General features: G+C 39.6%; 1 protein-coding gene across 1 annotated transcript in view; it reads right to left on the bottom strand.

Annotated features, from left to right (window-relative positions):
- The window catches only part of grid2 (glutamate receptor, ionotropic, delta 2), a 410,745-nt gene that overhangs the window by 43,239 nt on the left and 345,829 nt on the right, over positions 1-21,677 (bottom strand). Inside the window, exon 14 of the mRNA XM_028414582.1 lies at positions 8,663-8,829. Coding sequence (XP_028270383.1) covers positions 8,663-8,829 — 167 coding nt within the window. The remainder of the gene's footprint in view (positions 1-8,662; positions 8,830-21,677) is intronic.

Below are 21,677 nucleotides of genomic sequence, written 5' to 3'. Positions count from 1 at the left end.
ACGCAGAAGCAACACTGACTCACTGTATTGTCTGAAACAGCTGATCACTTTTGTGGGCATGGCAGCGCCTGAGTGTTGGTCAGGAACTGAGAGACTCAGCAACACCAACCCCGTCAGCAACGTGCACCTGCACTGGATTTTTTCTCCGTGTTTAGTAAACAAAAAAAGAAGAAGAAAAAAAAAAGGAGAGCCAAGAGCAGCTGAGACTGAAGCACACTGACCCGCATCAATATCCTGGCTTCTGCATGGTTTATTGAACCACAGACTACAAACAGAAGAAATATTATTCCAGCACTGCTGGTGAATATTTGAGTTTTTATTCCTTTGAGCCAAATATAAAACTGAACCTATAACCTCGCAAGTAATAGAGTGAGTATTTTAACAGCGTCGTTTTAGTGGAAGAGATAATTGCTCCTCTCACAGTTACAGCATGTACAACCAGGTCAGATTAATGAGGAATGTGTCTGATTTTATAAAGATGAATTGGAAAGTATATTCAATTAGATCAGCCAGGATTTAGCTGTCATAGACACATTTTACAGATCAAAGAACATACCGATCATTTTAAAGATGAAGATTTTCTAAGCATAAGGTCTACAACATTCTGACTTCCAAGTGTGTAAGGTGATCCCTGCTGCGTTAAAGCTTTAGGGGTTCTTTCAAGGTGGTGTGTTGTAACAGATATAATGGTTGGAAAGTTCACCAGTGCACTGTTTTTCATCTAAATATGAAGTGAATATTTAGAAAGTTTGCAAGAAAGGAAAAATAAGAAAAAAAAAATTCAAATTACATTTGATTTAAGTGGTTGGTGCGGATCAAACTACACCACTTTCATTGGACGATATAACAAATAATATAAAAGTAGAAGAAGTTGAGGTTAGAAACCAGAAACACTCAAAAAAAAGAGAAGAAAAGAAGTCAGTTTGCTGCTGAGAACCATCTTAAATTAGTGGAATGTTTTTCTTTGGTTTATATTTTGCACATTTTACTGGTGAGTTCAGTGTTTGCTACATCAGAACTTATTTGGCAAATGTATTTCACGCATCAGATTTTCTCCTTTCACCTAAGTCAGAAACCTTCTGAAGCAAGAGTATAAATATTTTTTGAAAATTAGAAGCTGAACATTCATTAACACATATACTTCCTTTGTGACTTTCAATGTCAGGAATTAAAATTAAAACCTTTGACAGGTTCAGTTTGTATAGATGGTCATATACTAGGGGCTCCATCAAGTTCACAATGTCTCCCTGAGGTTGCTGAAGACGAACTGGAGAGCAGCATTCTCTGTACAGTCAAAGGCCCTGTCCTTAGTTATTAGAAATAATATATGATGCGACCTTAAAGCTGTATGTCCATAGAGAGCCGTAGTTTTTTATACAAGTCCTATGAAGTTCAGTTTTGAGAGCATGCTGCCCTCTCAATGAAGAAATGAGAGCAAGGCAAATAAAGAAGGGTCCTTCATTAAAGTGTGTATCTCTGTGAGACAGAGGCACTGACAGCACACGGAGCAGGTTACCTGCTCACAGAGACAATTACACACAGCTCTGTTGGATTATGAGGGCGGATCAGTAAGACACAATGAAGTCCAAGAAATGGAGTGAGAAGGGTTGTTTACCCAGGGGTCTCTGGTCCCTCAAGTAAAGTTTGCAAAGCTTAATTATTCCAATTAGCCTTCTCAGGGTTCAATGTCATACACTTTGTCAACAAAGTTTTCAATTAAGCGTCATTAAGCCACAATGTGTGGGTGAAGTGGAACAGATTATCAAGCTGAACTATGATAAACAATGCACACAAGTAAAACAGCCATTAACCATCATTAACATATTGAGCCAGCACAGGAGAGACAAAGAGGGAGAGAGAGGGAGACACCCCCATCATTAATTGTGATTAATAAAGATTTAATGAATGCACTGTGTGGGCTGACGTGACTGTGATAGATTGGTGGAACAGTGACAGTTTTGGAGGGAGGGACAGGAGTGAGGGGGAGCTTAGACAAAGGCAGAAACAGGAAGATTAGATTGACACTTGACATTAAATCATTTTTTGTCATCTGGAACAATGTCACTGTTGCTATCCTTTCTTACAAAAAAAAAACGTCCCCCCTCTGGAGAGGGAACAGGACTTCAGGTCTTCCAGCTGAATGTGTATGTACATCTGGAATCTAGGAACATATTTTTGCCTTTTTGAAGGTGCAGTTGTAAATAGTGTTATTTGCATGTGTCTTTTTCCATCAAGTTATAGTGCATTCTTTTTCCTTTTCTCATAGGATCAAAATCAAAATCTGGATTCGGAGTTATGACATGGAATAGAAATGGTTTATACAATAAATAAATCAATAAGAAAGAGAGGGAGCAAGAGTGTGTTTCTGAGAGAGAGAGAGAGAGAGAGAGGGAAGAAAAAAACGCTGACAAAAATGTCAATACTCAAATCAATATGTCCTTTACTGCATGGGCCCCCAAAAAGCACAACTGCAACTACAGCTAAAAGTCAGTATTGTCACTACAGATTTATATGACACACTTTTGGTAAAAAGTGTTTCTTTTTTTCCCCTCCAGGACTTAAATTATTACTTTATGCTGTTCTCTGTAGTCTTATACAGTATCCAGCAGAATGCCTGTTGTTTCTGAGCCATTCTCACATTTTAAAAGAAGCCCCGGGTCTGTTCAGTGTAAAAATATAATATAAACACATCCTCTCACATACAGACAATGATGCACAGTACAAGACATATTTTAAAGGAAAACTATCTGGATTTGAAACCCAGGAGATTTAATTAGAAAATAGGCTTGTGTAAATTGACAATGTCTCCCCTAATCCATCTGCCAGGTGACCTTAACCCATCATCTTCAGAGCTGAAGCTGCCCTTAAACTACAGACTCTGTGGTGTCATTTTCATTATTACATTTACATTCAGTGTCTGTCTGGTAAAAGGTCAGAAGACGCTCAGAAGAGGTCAAAAGGCCAGACTCCAAATCTACTGTTTTGTCTGGCTCACCATCCATAAATTGTTGCAATTGTTAAATAACTGATTCATTGATGAGATTCTATTTGACTTGACGGGCCTGATTGTGGCTATTGTGTTCTCTCTATTGGCAGTTTTGTTGTTATAGAGAAACTCAGTTTTGAGAAGTGAGCTTGGGAGAGAGGGCGGGGAAAGCAAACAAACAGCAGTCTCCTCTCCCTTAACGTGCACACCATGAAACAAGGCATCTGACCCCCAGCTGTCATTGCAGTATTTTTAGGGCCCGAGTACGGAACGTGCAAGAGCCCTATTGAAATGCAAGAAATTATTATTAGGGCCCGAGCACCCAATGGTCAGGTTTGCGAAAAATGGCGCAGCGACAGTGACTTGCAAAATGGCTCTACAGCGCCCCCTGGAATTTGAAAATATTCAGCGTAACAGCTACGACCATGACAATTGGTACGCTGATATGAAAACATGCCTTTGGAAAAAAAAATCCACCCCCTACAGGGCGTCGGCCACTTGCCGTTAAGGGGTTAGGGAACAAGAATTCTCAAAAACCCAGCACTTCGTTGCTGGGACTAGAATGTAAGATGGGCACAGGCACCTTTAAAAGCCATTTACATAACTTTCATTGGTGCAATTTGATTTATCTGTATCCTTTAAATTTCCAAAGAAAAACTACACAATTTAATACATTTTACACTTATGTTCGCATTAACTAAACTTTCAGGAGTCTCTTCATCAAGAGGATGCTTTTTAACTATTGCTGACAATTTTATTGTGATGAGTGCTGCTGATATAAAAGCTTGCCAAAAACTTGAAAGCATCACAATCAAACTTGGGACTCAGAGCACTTAAAACTACTTTTAGTTCAGGTCTGCTTTCATATTAGTGACACATCACTTTCTGTGGTGGGACTGGAGAGGATAAATGCATGAAGGAGCTATGGCTGCAGAGGGAACAATTATGAATGCATGCATGGATTGCTAGATTGAAGGCTGAAATAAAGCCAGCGCCAAAGATGTTAGAAGAGATGGAGAAAAAATAAACCTCATGGACCTGGCATTGATTCTTACAGTATTTTTTTCAAACAATGAGAAAATGAATTATGGCGACCTTATTTGGAAATGGTGCGATGTCATGACTATGACATTTGTGTAGTAGCTAACAGCTGTCTACACACTGCTCCCTGGTGTAATGCTGTTGGGATGGTGCCTCTAGATAAAGATACTGCTTTTATGTTACATTCATTCATAACTATCCTTAAGTGTAATATGTGTACACCACAGTCCAGCTCACATCTAAAAGAAACTTCTGAGACACTTGGAAAGTTCTAATCCTTACTTTGATACAAGCAATGTCAGGAAATTACATGCCCCACTCTAACAGCCTAATGTAATTTCTACAGAGTGAAGCCAGCCTCTGGTGCACGCTCACCACAGCAATCTAACCCAAAGCCTCTGAGGTGTGATATATCTATGTTTGTGGCAGTGATTTGTTGCTGTTGTGTGCGTCATTTGTCCCCTCTAGCGTACCATGCAACATGCACTACCATGGTCCCCATAGAAATACAGGACACCGTAGTACTATTTTAGAAGCATTCAGACTTGAAACCTCAGGGCACAGATGAACACTCGCCTGCAGCCAAGTAATAAAATGACAATTAAATGTATCTTTGTGACCATGGCCAAATCACGGTGGCACACCTACATGTGATGCAGGATTGTTTAATGAATACATGCATGGCAGTGACATAATATAATAGTGATTATATAATTCATTTTCTTTGAAGTGACCTTTCTCATCTGCTTTCCCTGAGTTTGCTGCAGTCCTGACAGTAACCACACACACGCAGAGGAGCCTCATCCATTTTCCAATTGAAATTTAAAACACAACCGTGTTCAATATTCACAATAAGATGCCTGGCCTGTAACACCCTCAAGATGTCCATCTGCTATGGATTAAATCTTCTAATTTAAATTTTCACATCACTGCCTGCAGACAAACAGAGACAAAAATAATATATGCCTTTGAGAAGGGGCTTATTTTTTCAAATCTCACCCCTTCAGCACTTCAAAACAACTTGTCAGGAGCTGTCAGTTTAAATTAGCGGACTAGCCCTTTACGGCACTGTTTTCTGACTCTGATAAATCTGCAGGCTGTCTCCATCAATCACAGAACAGCAGCACAGACACACACACATACACACAGCACAATTTTTTTTTTTTTTTGGTTCTACAATGCCGACAAATACTCCCGGATCCCCACACTCAGACAAACAGAAACACAGACATGAAGTGGTGCAGCATTTGAACTCTGGCAATGGCTTCTTTATAACAAACTGGTTGAAAATGATCAAGTTGTAGCAGCAGTCTGTCTGTTTCCACAGATGCTGCCCTGCTCCCTTTCTCTTCAGACTGTCAAAGTAAATAAATTCTTTTTCATCTCTCACATTACCTTCAGGGACCTGCTGTGAACTAACACTCCACAAGTACGCAGAAAACACTCTGATACACACACACAAATATATATAAAGTAAACATTAAAAGAGCGGCTGACTCTGCCCTCAATTACAGCATCCCACTGAATAGCTATTTTTTTATTGATCACATTTGCAGTATGTTGAAATCACTTCCCTTTGAGTTTTCTTTATAGCAGATATATCATCTTTATTCTAACTTTTTCTTATTAAAATCTCACAAACATCAATAAAATGTCTGAACAAATAAGCCTCTGACGTCTTGCAAAGGAGAATATATCTCTTTCTTTTTTTTTTTTAGAGCTGCACAGCATCTTTAAGAGCAGTCCTCTTGTCAGCTTGTCAGATAAGTGTAGTAGGCCCTGTAATAGTGTGACTCTTCCCAGGTAGTCCAACAGCAGCACTGCCTCTGTATCTTTTTCAATAATATACACCATTACACATTTATGGACCTCATGATCCATCTCCAAAATGACATGCTGCTGAATCTACTTCTCATCAGGCTCAAGGAGTTTCCCAACCCAAGAGCTCGTGGTGGGTAACCATGTAGAGTAGACACATCCCTGGGGATGCCCTGCTCCGTGCTAATGGACTGTTGTTATCATCATTTGTCGATCTATCAAGACCATGTCATGGATCTTGGTTTCCTTGGACTGATTTTGTCTATGTACCATCTTTCTACCCACTTTTTTTCACCATGTGGTACGATGGGGCATCCTCCCCAGTGTTGACCCCTGTCCTCGTGAATCTCCTCCGATGTTAGGTCCCTGAGACTAAAGTCTGCACGTTGTTCCCTGTTTGCTCAGACTGTGCTGACTCACACAAAACACTTTGTTTTTTGTCTTTTTTGGCACAATCATGAAGCAGCAACCTTTGGGGCTGAGAAATACAGCCAATGTGGGAGTGTTTAAAAACTGCAGTTCCCCAAGTGGCCTCAAGGGGCTGGTTCCAAAAGTGAGTTAATTCCCATGGACTCCCTTTTTGAAATGGCTCAATTCAGAAATAAACAAGTTTACAGCCTGATTTACAGCCTGTTTTTAAGGCAACTCAAAGGTGGTGGGGGTTTTGATTGCATTAAGTCTGAATAGTTTTGTATAATTCGGAGTGTGGCCACTTTGAGTGACTCACAGTGCAACTTCCTCCTTTAGCTTCACTCTTTTCCTTTTTCGCCTGTATTGGGAAACAGTTGAAACCTCCCACAGGGACTGAAGGCGGCTCTTTGGAAACCTTCGGGTGATGTTATGGATGCTTTGTTGGAATGCATGTATCAAGAGATGCATAATGCATGTCTGCCTACTTATGCTTATCAATCATCTCATCATGTTTTGTTCTGTCATGTCAAGACATAAAAAGTGATAACAGACACACAACTGTAGTATCTACTACTACTACTCTGCTACTGGCATCAGAGAAAGTCTAGACTAGCCTAACAGATGCTGGCTGCTTATATAATCCCACCCACTGGCTTTTTTTTTGGCCAGCTTGAGCCTCATCTACACTGTCTGTTTGTTACCGCTTCTGAAATTGCCTTTTAGGAGATGAGATTCTTACAGCATAGTATAGCAGCCCTCTGATGAAAACAAAATCAGGCACATCTCATTTCTGTAGACACCGCAGCCTCGGTCATTTGGTACACTTAATAACGCTCAGGCTTGTGTACTAGTTCCACAACATTTCCTCTCAGCATTTTGGAAAAGGTTCCATAACAGCATTCTGCACTCGCTGCTGCCTACAGAGATGGTGATTGACAGCTTGATAATTTAACAACCTCAACATTTTTTGTTGCTACTGTCAAAATTGTGCCTTAAAATTCCTCCCTAACACAGGTTTGCATAACTGGTGTTCAACAATAGAGATTTTTTGATGAATCTTGTCATTATACGTGTTTCCTCACAGAACCAACCACTCCTGTATTTTCAAACAGAACACGGTCTACCTTATTGTGAATCATATTAAAATTGCAGGTCCACATGAATACTGGTTTCTGCAAAGTTTTCTTCACTCAAAGCCGGCAAAGATAACACAACACTGCAAAACATGTATTGTGTCAAGCAGCGGTCTGTTAATACATTTCCTGTTAAAACCTCCACTTTGTGCTTCATTAATCTGTATAATAAAGAATGTCAAAGTGAAAAATATAAAACCGACTGCAAAGAAAAACAAAACAATTATACCTCTGTGATTATTTTTCCTCCTGATAATTTCTCTCTGTTTTTGTCTGAACCATAGGGACCAGTATGAGGAAACGGCCCTCCCAAGAGTGTGTGACATTGCCCCTGAGTTAATAAGAGTGAATTGGAAACATGACCTGTCAATTAATTGCTAGTTTATTTTAATATAAGTTATAATAGGCAATACTGTGCAGTGTAATGCTTCACCAGATATGAAAATATAAACAGACAGGCTGAGCCGTTCATATACTGTGTAAGGTATTTGACAATTCACACATTAACAAAAAAGATAAAAGCTCAACTTTATAAGGTTCTGTTCTGTTCTGGGACACAAGCATGTTCCTTTTACAGAAACACTTCACCTCATACACCACAACCCATGCTATGTGCCATTGAATATTATTGTAAATAAATAAGCTTCAGTGTTGAAGTGCAGCTGAGGAGAGATGAGTGAGTGACCTTTGTGCGGCGGCTGCAGAAATCACAAGGCTTCCTAGTTGCCTCAGGGGACCAGATGGATAATGAATAAATGAATAAATTCAGTTATGGTCTTGATCAATGAGATATTTTGAACCAACAATACCCCCAGCTGTGCGCTACAGCAACAAGATAAACAACTGGGATCAACTAGGACACATCTACACTGTTTGTTGTTGACTTGCTTCTAAGAGTTGTCACACTTTCTTAAAATGAACTGTGCACATGCTGAAACTCACAAAAGTTGTGTTGAAGATAGATGTACAGTTTAATCTGCCATTTACTTGGCTTCAAGAGGAGATTTTCCAAATGCTGCAGAAGGGCACACTTTATGGGAGTGGACATTTTTATTTCACTGAAATTAATCCGGAGTGGAACTTGACCTCTCCAGAAGACAGAATGCTTTTTTCCTAACTCTTCTCCAAAGGAGGGGATATTTCTAAACAAAGACAACATGACTCAGATGAACAGAGTGGAACAAACAGCTCCATCGTAGCAGCTCGGTTAAGACAAGCAAATTGCAGTCAAAGATACTGCCGACTGCCGATTGTTTACTGTTATGACTCTTACCTCTGGGAGAATATGTCTCTGTATGGGCTGCCGTGCTGCATGGCGATCCCATACCCACGGTCTGGTGCAATGCTGCTGACAGTGTAGAAGGAGCAGTCCTCATCATTATTAGCAACGTACTCCAGCACTGCTGCATCCCACACAAAGCCAAACCGGCCATACTTCACCTAAAAGAACCAAAGAAATGTTAAGTAGGTTATTCAAGGTATTAAAATGATTCTCACAATAGATTCTAGATGGACTTCCAGGTTGAAAATACGTTTGTATGAATCGAATCTTGGTTGAGTACACTAAGCAGAGAAGGTCTAGTTCATCCCAGCACACAGAGATTTCATAACCACATTTTTAGCCCAAAAACTCTAGTGTTACATCAAAAATACATCCTTCACTCTGCTGTTCGAGGGCAAACTTTATAGCACAGCAGTTTTACTGTTCAGCATTCACTCCTCTCGCTGGTCGTAATGGCTTGTTGGCTCATCTTTATTGCACGTCTGTGCTGGATATGCTTTACATTTTCATGCACTCGTCCTTGCTGTGTATGTTCACGGTCAAACTGTCGCAAGTAGTGTTAGAGACACAAAGTCAGCGGGACTCAAGGTGAGAATTACAGCTTGTTTTATAGTTAAGTCAAGGTGTCTGTTGTTAACATGGCTTCTACTTAACATTGAATCAGTCTATATTTTCATGAGAAAATGAAGAGGCGAGAATACATAATCAGGCTGTCGTAATCACATCCTAACACCCCCTGACACTCAAACAGCCTTGGGTGAAGTACAACACACACACACACACACACTTTTCCTTCTAATACATTATTTTGGACTTGGTGTGTCATTAACTTTAATGGAGCTTTATGAAATTTTCAGACCCCTCTGTCTTAGTGTGTGTGTGTGTGTGTGTGTGTGTATGAGTTAGTGTCACCTCACCCATGTGTGATGACTAATGTCTGTGAACTGACAAGACCTTCTGATTGGGCAATTTCACAGCCTGTAGTCCTCTGCAGTGTGTGTGTGTGTGTTTGGGGATGTGTGTACATGAGTGTGTTCAATAATTCACTGCAGGGTATCAGAATGGCTCTTTCTGCTCTTAAAAAGAGAGGAAAGAGCACTTTATTACTTTGAAGAATAATTTTATGGCTGTCATTATTGCTTTCAAATTAAAAAGATTATGGGCTTTGTACAGCAGAAATTAGTAGAAAATCTGTTTCAGAAGCTCACAGTCAAACATTACAGAGACCTTTCCCATTACATTTGGGTGAAAGGAGGCTTAAATGTGTTATCACGCAGTCTATGCATGCAGTGACCTCTAATGTCAGCTACAGTAAACAAAAAAGTATAAAAACATTCCCACAATAGAACAAGAATGTGTCAGTGACATGTACTGTTTCTCTTAAAAACCTTATTTGGTTCAAACAATGTTTGAAGGTTAATAACACAGGTCACGTAACACTGTGGAGCGGCGTTCAAAGTAAATGTTTTACATTTGAACTTAGCACGAGAGATGTTATAGTTTAACAAAAAAACAAATGTAGGTGATGGTCACATTTTCCTTATTCTTTTAGCTCTGCTTATTTTACATAATTAAGGGTGTTGAAAACAAAAAGACAAAAAGCCTTTTAACAGCATCAGAAAATGCAAAACATAGATGTTTCTAAATTCCTGCATTACAGAGGACCTGTCAGTAAAATCAAATAGGAAAACAACATTTAAAGAAAGATGCAATTCAGAGGCAATGCAGTTTACATTTGGACTTCCCATAAAAGAGAGGCGAATCAAAGCGAAAATGTATTTCAGAGGCAATGCAACCAATGTTTACTTTGACAAAAATTGGAGTCAATATAACCCCAAAATAAGATGGATCAGTCTGTGATGAAAAAACACTAGCAGTGAAAGAAAATACATGGGTTCACTTGATATAAACACTCCTTTAAAGTGTCCACTCAAAGCTTTGATTCAATTAAGATAAAAACAATAATTATTGCAATGCCAACTATTATATAAAAAGGGAATTATGCTCATAATGGAAACGATGCTGGAGCCTGCTGCTGCAGCTGTGTTTCATAAACAGAGTCAATGTACATATGTGTGAACAGAGGGCTTGGGATGCACCAGAGAATGCAGCATGGAATCACAGCTTCAGTCCAACATTAGCTCAAGTTTGATTAATTACTGCAGGTAAAAATCACATGCAGACGGATGTGTGCACTACTACTCTTTATATCCACTGCTTCTATGTCCTCTCCTGTAATGCCAGAGAGGGAAACAGAGCTGAGCTGAAGAAAAGGGAAGATATTTAAAATGTACCCTCCATCCATCACTACAGAAAAAGTAAGGTCAAAGACCAACAGGATGGAAGATCTCTTCCTAGGTAAGACCTCAGTGGGCTTTTCGGCTGCACCTTTGATAACGTGGGACGTTTCCTCTGGCTACCTCAATCTTTGACACCTTACCATGGGCAGTAGTCACGATCCCTGTGGTGAAAGCAAAAGCTGTTTGCTGACATGTTTTTGTTGACATTGCGTTTGCACCGGTGACAGCCATGACTGGAGGTGACACCTCAAAATAATAAGCCTTCAGGTTTGATTTTTCTTTTCGTATTTGGCACAAATGTTTATTCGAATTTCCTGATGGTCTGATTAAAACGTAACAAGTCGAACATCACTGATAATTGAATAAAATGATGAGGCTGGATAGCAAAGTGTTAAGTCGTCGATGAGCTACAGAAAACAGGTTACTTGAGTTGTTGAGTTAATAATGAAATGTAAAAATAGTGACAGAGACAAGGCTGCAGGGAAAACCAGCAGAATCTGCAATCACTCCGGGGAGTTTTCTGCTGGTTCAGTGTGAATAGATAACGCAGCGTGGAGGAGAAGGAGGAGGAGGAGGATTTCCTTTTTTAAATCTGCTGTCACATCCTCAAAGGTATCAAAAGTTCAGATATGGAATTAGTAATGAAGTCCATATTACATTATTGTCATATGATATTCTTTGTGCCCTTATAAAACATATTTATAATATATAAGCTGTGCTTCATTTAAGTCTTTCTGGATTTATGGACTGGTATCTTCTTTCTTTTTTTGTTACAAAACCTATGTAGAACTAGTTATAACAAAAGTGTTCTTATGATCAACACACAGTTGTTACAGCAGAGATGAGTGATGCCTTTTTTCCTGCTTGTTGCTCTTTGTCAGAGGACTGGATCTTTAACAACAGCCGACAGCTGGACCTCTCTGGCTATAACACTGCAACAAAAGTTTCATCAAATCCACAACGACTCTTAAATGGATACAGCCCACCAGTAAAACTGAACATCTTTTAAATGGTGAGTAATATTACTACGGTTTTCAACTCCCTATCCTGAGATAACATTCACATAACTTTTATATGCTTTTATTTTTGCAGGAGTGTTTCACTATGTATCCCCTCAAGTCCTTCACTAGTTCACCGTGATCCAACACACTCACAGGAAAAAATCGCCACATTTGGTGGATTATACATCTGTCAGATATGACACATGGTTATGTCTATGCAAATGACATAGGACTGTATGTTACCATTATGTTACGGGACATATAATAATATTGCCCGATGTCATCTGATCATATGACTAATGCAGCAGCAAAAGATTGGGGATGGTGGTGATACACGCAATGCAGAGCACTGTCATTCAGGAGTCTGAGATTCACGTTTTGCTGCAACTTTTGCAACAATACAAATTCACAATGTTTATTGCCATGGTTGCCATTTTCAGCTGCCATCAAGATGACTCCCTGCCCCCATGAATATGTATAGATGTGGTCCTAGAAATGCCACACATGGACTGAAATATCATGTTGAATTTTGCTGGCGAGCATGGGCTGCCTTTATCACATACCCCCTTCCTAAAGTCAACAAACCTTTACTACCTATGGTCAACTCAACATGTCTATACTAGCAGCTTTTGTCCAATTAAAATCTGTATATCTTTCTCTATATTGTATACAATCATTCACTGTCCAGGACTGCACAAAAGCAGTGAAAATGCTTGTCTGGATGGAGATAATTTCAATTTGCCACCACTTTAAATAAAAACTTATTGGTATGAATGTAGCCAAAGGTCTTAATACATCTAAAAAAGTTTGTAAAAATGTACTTATCACACACTGTACAGTCAGCACATGCACACATCCAACACACTCTTGAATCTGTTCCATGTCCAGGGTTGTGACACTACTTGTGCCAAGGTAATTAAATCATAAGCTATTTTCCTCAGAAAAACCAACAGACAACAGGCACTTTGGCAACAGTCTCAGTCACACACAGATACACACAAAGACCCAAAGTCACATGCAAACAGCAGCAGGACACCACGCAATCACACACACACCTCAAACATCCACCAATGAATCCTAATCATTGCATTGGGCCTTGTTTTTCTCTCTCATGAATGTGACACAGACAACCCAGTAAGATCCATAATCACTAAATTAAAGTCATCTCAGCGTCTGTCTTCCTGCTCCCTCTTTTTTCTCTGACACATGCCACTTTTTAATTTCCATCCCTCCTTCCTTTGCAGGAAAGAAAATCAATTCTGTTATTCGCTCACTGCTTATGCTCTATGTGTCTTGTTTATCAGCGTTAAAGTTTTTTTGTTTTTTTTGTGATGGTGGAGCTTATTTAATGAAACCAAAACACCACCGAACCACGAGCCTGTGCTAATTCTGCTGCCACTGATCTGTGCTTTTATCCAGGCACAGGAGCCGGTCACAGGTAACAGAGAGGTGTTAAATTGTAAACAGTAATTCGTCTTTTTCTCCACTATTTGTTGTTACCAGTCCAAAACACCAACTGGGATGTAATTATAATGTGCAGCATCATTTTATGTAACAAGAGTCAATGTGGTAGGGGCTGTCCACTGTCTCATCCTGCTACAGGATGGACAGTGAGGATTAGCATGGGTTTCTAGAAACATATTATTGCTAATAGTTCAACCAAAATCATTTCAACCAGACTTCAGACCTATCCCCTATAATGACATTACAGGGCTGCTAATTTGAGTCATTCAGACACTGTTTTTGATGTAGAAGAAAAGAAACAAAGTAATGGTCTTTAAAAACAAACAAACAATAAAAATGGATTGGTTGTTAGACACACAGAGGACATTTGAAATAGATGGCAAAATTAGATAGACGGCAAATTCAAAAGAAATGTTCAAAAATGAGAGTGATTTGACCTCATGTAATATTCATTCATCCTGAATGACACTAACAATAGACAGTAACAATAATGAAAGCATTTTAGGTCAAAATAAAGGAAAATATAAACATATTACATTTAAAAAAAAAAACAAAAAACTTCAACTTTTACATCATCAACAGCAAAATAAGATGAACAGGGTCATGAACAATTTCCAGGAACACAGGAAAGTTTTTGATCAAGCAAAAAACAAAAACAGAGAAAACATGAAGGAGGAAAACCACCTACACATGGTCAAAGTCCTCAAGGTGGGCTCCCAGTCTGACTTATAAAACTCTCTCTAGATGATACTTTCCATTTATATTACAGAAGTCGCCCAATGAGTGCAGGCAGTTTTGAGAGGTCTTTCTATCTCATCCATGGTTCAAACAGCTCGGCTTCAGAGTGTAGCCATGCTGAAACTTCAAAACGGTCAAACTACTCCAGGGTCCTCTCTCTCTCTCCCTCTCTCCCTCTCTGTCTCCATCTTTTTTTCTCTCCTCCTCCTCTCAGAAAAATCCCTTTAAGGACACCCCAACATGCAAAAGAAATAGAGATTCTTCATCTTGCCCTAAGTTTAAACCAAAAAAAAAAATCAAAAAACCATCTTTCTCCTCATCCATAAATTACATTTTAAGATTACAAACACTTTTAAAGTTGCACATAACAAATCAACCCCAAGTGTGAAGTTAACTTCCTTAAATGTTCAGTATTTAGCCTCTGAGCGATGGATGTGAAACGCTTCACACATGGGAGGTTTCTGTGCTTTGTTCTTTACAGTGAGAACACACACAGAAAGTTGCTGCAAAGCAGTGAAAACTTCACATGAAGATCCATGCATGTAATGAAGGACTTTCTTCGTGTTTTTATTCATGCATTATTTCAGTGCTAAGCACTGTGTTACCCACATGGTTTTGTTTGTGGCTCCACGTGCTTGTCCTTGCAGCGAACAACAAAGTACATATCCAATATATCCAAATGTATTTAATCCCCAGTGAAAGAATCATCTTAAAAAAGAATCGGCTTTGGTCAAGACTGAACATGGGAAACGTAAAGAATCTAAAAGCAGCAGTAGAGCGGTATTAGACATTAACTTATGGTGCGTATACAGTATTATAAGTGAATGTGGGAACTGTAAAATTAAATGAAATGACTGTTGTAACTAACCAGTCATTAGAGCTCAATCAGTCTAATGGTAGCAAACATTCTTTCACACATATCATGTGTCATATAGTGTAATCACTCTCACACTTTCATTTTATTTCACTTTATGTGAATGAATGAACACTGAATGACAGAAATTACATCATTTCTTTTCTAGACAAATCTCCCGTCTGTACACACACGTAAAGTGTCCCCCTGCAGCAAACACTCACTGCGTACTTCTGCATTTGTCTTCTTGCATCACGCTACTTTTGACTTTGATTTGTTTGATTTTGAGAAATGAGAGGGTGACTGATGTGAGACAGACACTGACAGAAAGCAGTAACAGCCCAAAGACAAGCTCAAATCTACTTCAGCTATTCATACATCTCGGGCCAGGAGCACCAAAGATCTGAAGTGAACCCAATTTCTGAAAGGTACACATCTCTCTCTCTTTCTCTCTCACAGTGACACCAGACTTTGCTTCTAATGTGTATGTGAAGTGAGAAAAGAAACACTCGTTTTAAGCTAACACGACTCCTTTGAGTCTTTCAATCTGTTTGAACTTGGCCGTGTGAAATTTTAAGAGCTATCGAATGTCCAGCTGGTGTGAGACTGGACATGGAATCACACACAGCCACCAGAGGGTTGTGTGTGATGTAACTAGTGCTAGGATAGTGGCAGAGGGTAATAACATGGAATTTGTTTGATAAAATGTTGTTGTTAGCCTTTATACTTTCATCTCACACACTTTTGCTTCCTTTGTTTGGGCTTTATTTAACAAATCAGCACACATTACAATAAGAGGCTGCTCCCCAACCAAAATTCTCCCCCCGGCCTGCACCGGCTGGCTTCTTGTAGATATGTAAAGATCTGAAAAAAGATAAGATTAGGTGCAGCCAAATCAATCAAGTCACAGAGAAGAGAGGCAGCACCTCCCTCTCCACGCATCACGCTGCATCAATATACATAAGGATGCTCAGTTCAGGACTCTGGAAATGTATGATTTTATTTTGTTTCTGTGGTTTACTTTTATGCATATGCTCTTAAATTGAGACACCATCCCCTCCTCAACATTTCTTTCTTGCCAGTCTTTTGTGATCAATGAATGAATTTCCCCTTTCTGAGAAACAAAACACATAAGGACACTCATGGCCAAGTCTCTGATGATGAAAGCCTGGCATGCAGGTGGCATCAATTCCTCATGAGGCTTTCTGTCCAACTGCTAGCTCCAGTGGCAACAGCCGCCTCCATCCCTGGAGACGCAATATGACAACTTCTTCACTCCCTCTCCTCCCTTTGTTTTCTCTGTTGTTTAATTACCATCAGCTGTCATTAGTCATCTTTGTTTCTTCAGGAAGAAGGAGCGGGAAAAAAAAGGAATTAATCGCCTATTGCCACGCTCTATGCAAATCTTTGCTCAAACCCCGTTAAGCCGATGAGAGATGTGATAGTGGAAGAGAGGAGTAATTGGAGACAGATGTTGGAGAGACGGATCATCCGAGACGGATCAGTGAGCCAAAACTAAGATGCCACCCTTAATAGGATCTGGCAGAAAAAAAAATGATTATTTCTCTCTGTTTCCTTTTCATCTTCCCTTTGCTCAATTGTATTTTTCATAATGAAGTCTTATGTTACATTTGCGTGCTTCTGAAGAGAATGAATCATTCTTCTTTTGTGTGATCCGGACTTTTTTTTTCTTAATCAGGACTCTTGAACACAAACAGGATTTGTATTTATGACCAAGAAGAGTTCATCTACTTCCTGCTTTACTGGTCCGCAGGAAACCTGTTGCCTGGCAACAAAGAATGCAACTCTGGGATCTAAACTGTCCACAACAAAGACAACACAAAGCCTGACAAGCAACTAATTACATGAATTACACCAGCTATATTACAGGTCCATGACCCGACATGCTTTTTAATCATAAACCTTTCTGCAATGCACTGAAATAGGCAACAAACCGTGTAAACAGCGAGTATAGCTACCAGGTGGGAAAAAATCACATAACATGTATACAAACACACTTTTCACAGATTTTAAGGTACATCAACAATTAATTAGTCTGCTGCCATAAATAGAAGCAATGGCCCCAGCTGCAGTTCACAAACATGCACATTAAACCCAAATCAGAGTCTGCAGACTGTGTGTATTACATACATATATATATATATATATATATATATATATATATATATATATACATACATATACATATATATACATATATATATATATATATATATATATACATACACATAAATACCACACTGTCAGGCATTGCAGGATTTGCTTACAGCAGTGTGTAACACCAAGCAGTGAGTGTGTTGTTATAGTCACCTGTTCCAACTTCCTGCTGCGAGCCCTGTGCTCTGCCTCTCTGCTCATTCTCAATAAAATAATGTGACCAGATGTTTCAGCCTATCAGTGTTCAGACACTGAGCAGAATGAGCACTCAGCAGTCACACTATCAAAAACAACAGAAAGGTTGTGCACACCTCTCAGTAGGTGTTTTTTGAGTTAACATAGAATTCACAGCTGCAGGCTCCATTGTGGGTGTTTCTGTATTCAGCCAGAGCCCCCATGCTCCTGTAGTCAATGGGCGTGTCAGATCTGGAACTGGGTTAATTGAGCTGGATGAAACTTTTTTTTTTGTTAAAGTTACTGTAGCTTCAGGGCCCTTTATTGTGCATTACAAAAAGAAATATAAATCTATAATATAAATTATAATTAAAGATGCAGGCGAACCCAGTGTTTAGAGGGATTTACTGATCATCCAGCGGCAGCTAACTTAGCCTCACTGATGGCAAAATCTCTCTAGAACTTCCTACTTCAGATGCACACTTCACACGCTCAACTCATAAAACTAGGTCACCATAACACAACAAGCCAGCTAAGAGCACAGCATTTAAATACGATGCTTTTAGAAATAACTCAACTCCTCTTCTTCCACTGAAAAAGGTGCATTATTAGAAGTATTATACCGCATGTTGTGCTGTTGTCATCTAGGGATCGGCAAAAAACTCACTCACACCTCCTAGAACTTAGACTTGTCAGTCTGGCATAGGAGTGATCCAGAATTGACACACCAGAGTTTTAAACCGTATTATTGCAATGCAATAGAAGGGTCTTTGTGGACACGTGCCAATCATCAATGAAGGTGAAGGTGGAAGAAGCAGACTTCCCATTGGATTGGAATGGATCTGGCCCTATTGCATATAGATGGTCACCAGGTGAATGAGAAGATTCTAAAAGCCAGATGTTAAACTCTGAAACCTAATAAACAAGCTATATTCCATCTAAAATGTTCTTTGGATTTGGAAAAATCATAAGAATAAATCATAAATCATAAGCTTACTGTACTATGTTCCCACTACCAGTTGTTTTCATGTACACATCATGTTTTATTCTTTTATTCTTTTTATAGAGTTATATAGGGGCCTTGGTTCTATTTTAGTGCATCCTTCCCCTGTGTTAAACTTCTTATTTTGCAGGTATGATTATATATTTTAATTGAATTGTACGAATTCAACTCCCTGTCTGCACAAATTAAATTTAATCTGCCAACTGTTATGAGGGTTGTTTCTATTATGTTCTTTTTGTTTATGAAATAGTTTTGGTTAAAAACTGTTTTGTGAACAGACTCCCACAGGATAACAATGTTCCAGCTCAACCCTTTTTTTTGCATGAAACGGCCTTTCTGATGTACATAGCACACAACTGAAAAGGCATTTTTCAATGAAGTAGGACAATAACTCACTCCTCATCTGCTTCGGAGCATAAAAAATACATACGGGTACGCAAACTAATCAACATGAAGGGTTTGGGAGTAAATCCCAGCTGGATTGAAGTCAGTTGAAGGTGTGAAGTGCAACAAGAGTTGCTCAGAAGAGGGCAGCTAAAGCAAAAAAAGTGGATGCTGCACTACTAAGTTTTTCAAGAGGACTGAATATGGTGACAGGGTGGTGCGATTCAATCTCACATTGAAGTGGGCTTCAAGGTCAAGAGCAATGTGACACACATGAAGTTTGGTCTTTTCTTGAATTTGTGAAGCAGGATATGTCATAATTGTGTAAATGCATCATTGCAGTGCTGTGTCTTTCTATAGGATCCATAGAGACGTTTGTTTGATTTTCCTTATGAAAGTAAAGAGTTAAATAAACAGAGAAAAACCACCAGATATTGTGAACGTCTCTAAGAAGGAACAGGTGGTCTGTGACCTAACATTGTCCTCAAACAAATGTTTTTCTCTTTTATTCTGTGTGAAACAGAACCACAAAGAAAAGTTTTGAAATACCAAGGTTAGCAAACACATGCAAAAAAAATACAACTTTGCTTCCTTGATCAAAAAAAATCAACATCAAAATGTGCAGTGACTGCACAGCAGGGCGGCTCAGAAGAGAGAAGCTATGAGAAGCAAAAACATATTGAAGGAGAAGAAGTGAAATCTGTCCTTGACAAACGCATATGGTGACAGAGTGAGAGACAGGAGAGAGTGTTAAATCCTAACAAATGGTGAGACGTGCAGATGAGATAGGACACTATAGAGTCCTAAGCTTTTTACTAATACCTGTAAAATTTTGTATCCCACCCCCGTAGAGAGTTTCTCTCAAAAAAAGAAAGGCCATGAAAGTGCTCAACATTAATAAACAAACATGACTGCTATCACGTTGAAACTACAGCAATGAAAACAGTTCTTCATATCCCCCTCTCACTGCAGTGCCAGCTCATTTATGACTGTATAAGTACGTCTTCGGGGTTTTTTTTCTTATTTCTCACTGAAGCCAAGACAAAACTTTTGAGACTATCTTCTTAATACAGAGTGCCAGAATTCACTGATAAGGAAAAAAAATATACACGTAGCTGCAAGTAAACCTGATAGACTATAGTTTATCCATTTTCCAGCAATGAACCAACCCTATGCCCGAGGGCCCGGCCCTTGGTCTCCATCCACTCAATCATGCTCAGTGCACACTCAGTGTGTGAATTGTGTCTGCTGGCTTGCTCCTCCTGACGTGGAGGGTCACTGACTGACTTCAAGGTCGTCCCAGATTACGGAGCTCCTCACCCTGTCAAGGCCAACGAGACCAGACACCCTGAGAAGGAACCTCATTTGGCAGCTTGCACATTCCTGCACTCTGGTCACTCTCCAAATTTTATGACTGTTACCAAAAGAGTCGGAAAAGAAAACAAGCGAATTAAAAGTTTTGCTTTGTTTTTAGCTGCTACAGTAGACCGCAATCAAGCAGTCGCAGCACTTGACTTGACCAGGTCACCATTTCACTTAAAGGGTGCTAGATTTTGCAACATATATATACTGTACATTTTCATGGGAGTATGATCAGCCTTTTATTACAAGATACAGGATATATTACATAATGCTTTGGTCTAGGAAATGCTGGTGTTGAACCTGAATGCATCAAAAACAGCTGTACTCCAGAACCCTCAGAGATCATCCATTATCTATTAACCCGCTTCGTCCTACAGTGCAGGGTCATGGGGGGCTGGAGTCTATCCCAGCTAACTACGGGTGAGAGGCGGGGTACACCCTGGACAGGTCCACCAGTCCATCACAGGGCAACATAGAGACAGACAACCATTCACACTCACACGCATGTGAGCCAACAATTGACCTTGACACCAGTCAGATTTGAACCGGGAACCTTCTTGCTGCACCACCGTGCCCAGAGATCATGCAAAGCATGCCAGTCTGGTTAAGTAGGTATTATTATTTGACTAATGCCTGTCTGCAGGAGAGCAGGATCCCAGCCTAACCAGAGGGTTACAAAGACTCTGCAGACTCTTTTTTTTTTTTCAAGGCACGAATGTTTGTGCCAATTTAACATGTTAGCAGCTGAAGCAGTTTTGAGAATATAAAAGGCTAATTAAATGCAGGCTGCTGTGTTCGACCCACCACTGAAACACTGCCAGTCCTCCTAAATTAAGTTCATTAGCATCGGTTTCACTGGTGAGTTCTGGTGCCAAATGGTCTAAGTACAGTGTCAAAAGCCCTCTGTGCCCTCAAGGAATAATTGCTGGGGAACACTGGCCCATATTGCTGACAGACACCATGTGTATTTTGTTTTTCTATTGAATCAATCACAATACTTCAATATATATAAGAAGACTTTCTTATGTTAAAATGCAGTTTTAATTGGAACCGTGGGAAAGAAATAGTTATGAAGTCGAGGAGAGAAAATGAAGATGGATACACTCTGATACTTTTCCAGCAACAGATTTAGGTGCATGAGCGCTCGCACACCATCAGTCACTGTAGCTGCATCAACTCCCGAGGGTAATTAAACGGAGTGACTCTTTTTTTCCCCTCAACAGTTGCTATTCAGCTCTAAATAATTTGGACTTCAGGTGAAATTCCACCTGCAGGATGTGAAAATACCATTGAAGTAAATGAATGTCAATAAAGCTGACAGATTATCTGATGGAGAGCAGAACCTCACTCCCAGTTAGCGAGGTGACTGACAAGCTGTGCCAATATTTCACAACCGTTCTGTTAATTTGAGTGGCTCCACACTCTTACAGAATTAATGAACAGCTGGTGTTTGCTGAAATCCTGTAGATCATATGGTCTTATTGCTGCCATGCGTGTGACTGAATTTTAAAGCATCTGCCATTGTAATTGTGCTTGACCAGTTATGGCC

Source organism: Parambassis ranga, chromosome 9 (genome assembly GCF_900634625.1).
Source record: "Parambassis ranga chromosome 9, fParRan2.1, whole genome shotgun sequence".
In the NCBI taxonomy this organism is placed as follows: Eukaryota; Metazoa; Chordata; class Actinopteri; family Ambassidae; genus Parambassis; species Parambassis ranga.
This window is presented reverse-complemented; position numbering and strand designations above follow the sequence as displayed.